Source organism: Colius striatus, chromosome 26 (assembly GCF_028858725.1).
Source record: "Colius striatus isolate bColStr4 chromosome 26, bColStr4.1.hap1, whole genome shotgun sequence".
Taxonomy (NCBI): Eukaryota; Metazoa; Chordata; class Aves; order Coliiformes; family Coliidae; genus Colius; species Colius striatus.
The window spans coordinates 2,550,840-2,557,270 of NC_084784.1; the positions used below are offsets into that span (position 1 = coordinate 2,550,840).

Here is a 6,431-nt window from a genome sequence, read left to right on the forward strand (position 1 = left end):
TCTGCGAGCCTCCAGCACGGCTCGGTGCTTGGTGCCTGCAGGGCACAGCAGCCTGACATACAGACACAGACAGACACACAGACACACACACAGACACAGACAGACACACAGACACACACACAGACACACAAAGACACACACACACACACAGACACACAGACACACACACAGACACAGACAGACACACAGACAGACACACAGACACACACACAGACACAGACAGACACACAGACACACACACAGACACAGACACACAGACACAGACACACAGACACACACACAGACACCCCACAGACACACAGAGACCCCACAGAGACCCCCACAGACACACATCCCCCCCCACAGCCCTGTGCTTCGTCCCTGCACAGCCCAGCAGCACCCTGAGCCCACAGACACACCCCAGAGCCCCCCACAGCCACTCCAGACACCCCACATCCACCCCAGAGCCCCCCACAGCCACTCCAGACACCCCACACCCACCCCAGAGACCCCCACAGCCACTCCAGACACCCCACACCCACCCCAGAGCCCCCACAGCCCCCACAGCCACTCCAGACACCCACACCCACCCCAGAGACCCCCACAGCCACTCCAGACACCCCACACCCACCCCAGAGCCCCCCACAGCCCCCTACATCCACTCCAGACACCCCACATCCATCCCAGAGACCCCCACAGCCCCCTACATCCACTCCAGACACCCCACATCCACCCCAGAGACCCCCACAGACCCCTCCCCACACCACAGAGACCCCCACACATACCCCTCACACACTCCACAGACCCCCCCCCAGCCACTACAGACACCCCACAGACCCCCCACAGCCACCCCAGAGCCCTCCTGCACCCACAGACCCCCCCTTGCACCCCAAAACCTTCCCCCCCCCCCCCACCTTTGTTGTGAGCCTCCAGCTGGGACAGGCTGTTGACAGCCACTTTGCAGAGGGCACAGTAGAGCAGGCGCTTGGCCTTGGCCTTCTCCTCCTCCTCCTCTTCCTCCTGCCCCCCCCCAGGAGCCCCCCCCACCCCCCCTGAGCCTTCCACAGCCCCTGGAGGGGGGGGCACAGGGGGGGAAGGGGGGCCAGGGGCCCCTGGAGCTGCTGGGGCAGGGGGCTGCTCGCCTGTGGCATGGGAAGGGTTAATTGGGGGGGGGAGGTATTTTGGGGGGGGCACCCAGGGATTATGGGGGGGCTCCCAGGGGTCTTGGACTGGGGGGGAGGCACCCAGAGGGGGTGGGGGGACACCCAGGGGTTGTGGATTTGGGGAGGGGGCACCCAAGGGGGGGGGGGGGGGCTGTGGGGGGGTCATGGGGGACAGTCCTGGGTGGTCTTGGGTTGGGGGGACATGGGATTTGGGGGGTGGGGGGGCACCCAGGGGTCATGGGGGGGCTGTGGGGGGACACCCAGGTGCCCTGAATTTGGGGAGGGGGCACCCAGGGGTCATGGGGGGGGCTGTGGGGGGGGCACCCAGGTGCCCTGAATTTGGGGAGGGGGCACCCAGGGGTCATGGGGGGGCTGTGGGGGGGACACCCAGGTGCCCTGAATTTGGGGAGGGGGCACCCAGGGGTCATGGGGGGGCAATGGGGGCACCCAGGGGTGAGGGGGGCCATGGGGGACACTTCTGGGTGCTCTTGGTTTGGTGGGGGGGACACCCAGGGATGGGGGGGGACACATGGGATTTGGGGTGGGGGGGGCACCCAGGGGTCCTGGGGGGGCTGTGGGGGGATACCCAGGTGCCCTGAATTTGGGGTGGGGGCACCCAGGGGTCATGGGGGAGACTCCTGGGGGCTCTTGGGTTGGGGCACACATGGGATTTGGGGTGGGGGGCACCCAGGGGTCATGGGGGGGCTGTAGGGGGACACCCAGGTGCCCTGGATTTCGGGGGGGGGGGCACCCAGGGGTCATTTAAGGACATGGAGGGGGGGGGTTGGAACCCACCTGCTGGCTCAGGTGCCTCCCCTGAGGAGGGGGGTGCAGGGCCAGGCTTTTGGGGGGGCTCTGGGGGGTCCCCGGGGGTCGCCCCCCCGCCGGGCTCGGGCAGCCTCCAGCCCCTTGAGGCGCCGAGCGTGCCGGTTGCCCTGGTAGTGAGCAGCTGCCTGGCTCTGGGGGGCACAGCTCTGTCAGCCCCTGGCACCCCAAAACCGACCCCTGGCACCCCAAAAATGCAACCCAAACCAACCCCAGGCACCCCAAAACACACCCAGGCACCCCAAAACGCACCCCAAAACCGACCCCAGGCACCCCAAAACGCAGCCAGGCACCCCAAAATGCACCACAAACCAACCCCAGGCACCCCAAAACACACCCAGGCACCCCAAAATGCACCCCAAACCGACCCCAGGCACCCAAAACACACCCAGGCACCCCAAAATGCACCCCAAACCGACCCCAGGCACCCCAAAACACACCCAGGCACCCCAAAACGCACCCCAAACCGACCCCAGGCACCCCAAAACACACCCAGGCACCCCAAAAATGCACCCCAAACCGACCCCAGGCACCCCAAAACACACCCAGGCACCCCAAAATGCACCCCAAACCGACCCCAGGCACCCCAAAACACACCCAGGCACCCCAAAATGCACCCCAAACTAACCCCAGGCACCCCAAAACACACCCAGGCACCCCAAAATGCACCCCAAACCGACCCCAGGCACCCCAAAACGCACCCAGGCACCCCAAAATGCACCCCAAACCAACCCCAGGCACCCCAAAACACACCCAGGCACCCCAAAATGCACCCCAAACCGACCCCAGGCACCCCAAAAACACACCCAGGCACCCCAAAACGCACCCCAAACCGACCCCAGGCACCCCAAAACACACCCAGGCACCCCAAAATGCACCCCAAACCGACCCCAGGCACCCCAAAACACACCCTGGCACCCCAAAACACACCCCAAAGCGACCACAGGAACCCCAAAACGCACCCAGGCACCCCCTGGTACCCCAAAACACACCCAGGCACTCCCCTGGGGATGTCTCAGGTCCAGGGGGGGTCCCAAGCCCAGGGGGGTTCTGGGGAGGGGGGTCTCAAGTCCAAGAGGGGGGGGTCCCAGACCCAGGGGGGGTCCCAGGGGATGTCTCAGATCCAAGGGGGGTGTGTCAGGCTCAGGGGGTTCTGGGGGGCTCTCAGGTCCAAGAGGGGGGTCCCAGATCCTGGGGAGAGTCTCAGGTCCAAGAAGGGGGGGTCCCAGGCTCAGGGGGGTCCCAGGGGATGTCTCAGGTCCAGGGGGGGTCCCAGGGGATGTCTCAGGTCCAAGGGGGGGGTCCCAGGCCCAGGGGGTCCCAGGGATGTCTCAGGTCCAGGGGGGGTCCCAGGGGATGTCTCAGGTCCAAGGGGGGGGTCCCAGGCCCAGGGGGGTCCCAGGGGATGTCTCAGGTCCAGGGGGGGTCCCAGGGGATGTCTCAGGTCCAAGGGGGGGTCCCAGGCCCAGGGGGGGGGTCCCAGGGGATGTCTCAGGTCCAAGGGGGGGGTCCCAGGTCAGGGGGGGTCCCAGGGGGGTCCCAGGGGGTCTCACCTGGGAGTTGAAGCGGATCTGGCAGACGCTGCAGGCGATGACGGGGCGCCGGGGTTTGGCCAGAGCCCCCCCCAGCCCCCCCTTGGGCAGCGGCTCCATCTGTGATTGGGGGGGTCAGCACCCACAGCCCCTCCCATGGGCCCCCCCAAAACACCCTGACACCCCTTAAACACCCCCCAAAACCATCAGGACCCCCAGGTGTTGGGTTGGGGGGGGCACGGTGGGGACTGGGGGTGCTCAGTGTGCTGGGGAGGGGGCTGGGGGTGCTGGGGGAGTCTGGGGGTGCTGAGGGGTGCTGGAGGGGTCTGGGGGTGCACAGAGGTCTGTGGGTGCAGAGGAGGGTTTGTGGGTGCTGAGGGCTGTGGGGTGCTGGAGGAGGCTGGGGGTGCAGGGAGATCTTGTGGGTGCAGATGAGGGTCTGGGGGTGCACAGGAGGATCAATGGGTGCAGAGGGGGGGTCTGGGGGGTGTCTGTGGGTGCTGGAGAGGTTTGTGGGTGCTGAGGGCTGTGGGGTGCTGGAGGGGTCTGGGGGTGCAGGGAGGTCTGTGGGTGCAGAGGGGGATCTGTGGGGTGCTGGAGGAGGTCTGTGGGGGTCTGTGGGTGCTGTGGGGGTCTGTGGGTGCTGAGGGCTGTGGGGTGCTAGAGAAGACTGGGAGTGCAGGAGATCTGTGGGTGCTGGAGGGTCTGGGGGTGCTGGGGGGGGTCTGTGGGTGCAGGGAGGTCTGTGGGTGCAGAGGGGGGTCTGTGGGGTGCTGGAGGAGGTCTGTGATGTTTGGGGGGGTCTGTGGGTGCTGTGGAGGGTCTGTGGGGTACTGGGAAATCTGGGGGTGCACAGGAGGATCAGTGGGTGCACAGAGGGGGATGTGTGTGCAGGAAGGTCTGGGGGTGCAGAGGGCTGTGGGGTGCTGGAGGGTCTGGGGGTGCAGGGAGGTCTGTGGGTGCAGATGAGGGTCTGGGGGTGCACAGGAGGATCAGTGGGTGCACGGGGGATGTGTGTGCAGAGGTTTGTGGGTGCAGGGGGGTCTGTGGTTGTGCACGAGGGGGGTCTGTCTGTGATGTCTGGGGGTGTCTGTGATATCTGGGGGTGCCTATGAGCATTCTGGGGTGCCTGTGTGCGTTCTGGGGGTGCCTGTGACATCTGGGGGTGTCTGTGTGAGCTCAGGGGGTGTCTGCCATATCTGGGGGTGCCTGTGTGCATTCAGGGGGTGTCTGTGATATCTGGGGGTGTCTGTGAGCATTATGGGGGTGCCTGTGTGCATTCAGGGGGTGCCTGTGTGCATTCAGGGGGTGTCTGTGATATCTGGGGGTGTCTGTGAGCATTATGGGGGGTGCCTGTGTGCATTCAGGGGGTGCCTGTGTGCGTTCTGGGTGTGCCTGTGAGCGTTCTGGGGGGTGTCTGTGATATCAGGGGGTGTCTGTGAGCTCTGGGGGTGTCTGTGAGCATTTCAGGGGGTGCCTGTGAGCGTTCTGGGGGTGCCTCAGGGCCTGTTCCGTGCCCCCCTTTCCCCTCCCCTCCCCATTCCGTAGCGCCTCAGGAATCTCATCCCGGCCCAGACCCGGGGGAGCGGCTCCACCCCGGCCCCTTCCCCCCCGCCCAAACCCCCCCCAAACCCTCCCCAAACCCCCCTCAAACCCCCCTCAAACCCCCCTGGGACCCCCCCCAAACCCCCCCATCCCCCTCCCACCCCCCCATCCCCCCTCAGCCTGGCGGGTGGGGGGGGGGCCGCTCACTGCGTGTGGGGGGGGTCCCCATGAGCTATTTTAGGGGTGTCCCCCCCCCCCCCTTTACCGCCACGGGGGGTTGTTTTTTTTGGGGGGGGGGTTGTTTTTTTGGGGGGTCTGTACGGCGGCCGGGAGGGGGGCGGGGCTGCGTCTCCCCCCCCCTCCCCCCCCTTTCCCTTCCCCTCCCCCCCACACAACACATAGAGACCCCCCCCACCCCCCCCCCATTACCCCCCCAGCACCCCAAAACTCACCGCGGGCAGCGGCAGCAGCCTCAGGGCAGCGGCTTCGGGCAGAAGGAGGCGGGTGGGGGGCGGCCCCAACCCCCCCCCCGGGACCCGCAGCATCGCCCGGCTGCTGGGGAAAGGATCCAAGCACCGAGTGACCCCCCCAAATCGCCCAGCCCCGCACCCCGTGGGGTGTCCCCGCGTGTCCTTTGCCGTGTCTGTGTGTGTCCCCCCCCCCCCGCGTGTCTGCGCGGCCAATGGCGCGGCGGAGAATTGGGGGCAAAAGGAGGGGGGGGGGGGGGGGATGGGAAAAGGGGGGGTGGGGGGAGGAGCACACGCGTGTTGTGGGGTCACGCGTGTGCGTGGCACCATGTGCCCCCCTTTATCCCCTCCCCAATTTATCCCCCCGCCCCAATTTATCCCCCCCATCCCCTTCCATCGCTTTTTCCCACGCGTGTCCGCGCTCCTCGCGTGTCGCCCCCACTCCCCACGCGTGTCCATGTCCCCCCCACACACCCCCCCTCTATTCCCTTTCCCCACCTCTCACCCCGCAGCGTCCACGCGAGGCTCAGGGATCCCCCCCCCCAATCCCCACCCCCACCCCCACGCCTCGCGCACGCGCACGTGTCCCGACACGCGTGTGCGGGGGCGGGCGGTTGCCGTGGGAACGCGGGGGGGGGGGATGGGATGGGATGGGATGGGATGGGATGGGATGGGATGGGATGGGATGGGATGGGATGGGATGGGATGGGATGGGGGGAGGGACTCCTTTTACCCTGCCGCCCCCACCCACGCGTGGCCCCGGGGGAGGGTGGGAGAAAGGGAGGAGAAGGGAAAGAGGGGAGGGGGGGGGTTGGCTCTCGTGGGGCTGGCCCCCCACACCTCGTGTCTAGAGTCTGCTGCCCTCTCCCCAAAACACAGCAGGCACCGTGTGTGACCCCCCCCCCGTGTGTGACCCCCAC

General features: G+C 67.0%; 1 protein-coding gene across 1 annotated transcript in view; it reads right to left on the bottom strand.

The window, feature by feature from the left end:
- The window catches only part of LOC133627890 (zinc finger protein 385A-like), a 6,275-nt gene extending 707 nt beyond the window's left edge, over window positions 1-5,568 (bottom strand). Inside the window, exons 1-5 of the mRNA XM_062015323.1 lie at window positions 5,497-5,568; window positions 3,521-3,619; window positions 2,033-2,101; window positions 894-1,008; window positions 10-35 (exon numbers count right to left, since the gene is read on the bottom strand). Of these exons, the coding sequence (XP_061871307.1) occupies window positions 10-35; window positions 894-1,008; window positions 2,033-2,101; window positions 3,521-3,619 (309 nt within the window). The 5' untranslated portion in view covers window positions 5,497-5,568. The remainder of the gene's footprint in view (window positions 1-9; window positions 36-893; window positions 1,009-2,032; window positions 2,102-3,520; window positions 3,620-5,496) is intronic.
- Between the last annotated feature and the right edge of the window lie 863 nt (window positions 5,569-6,431).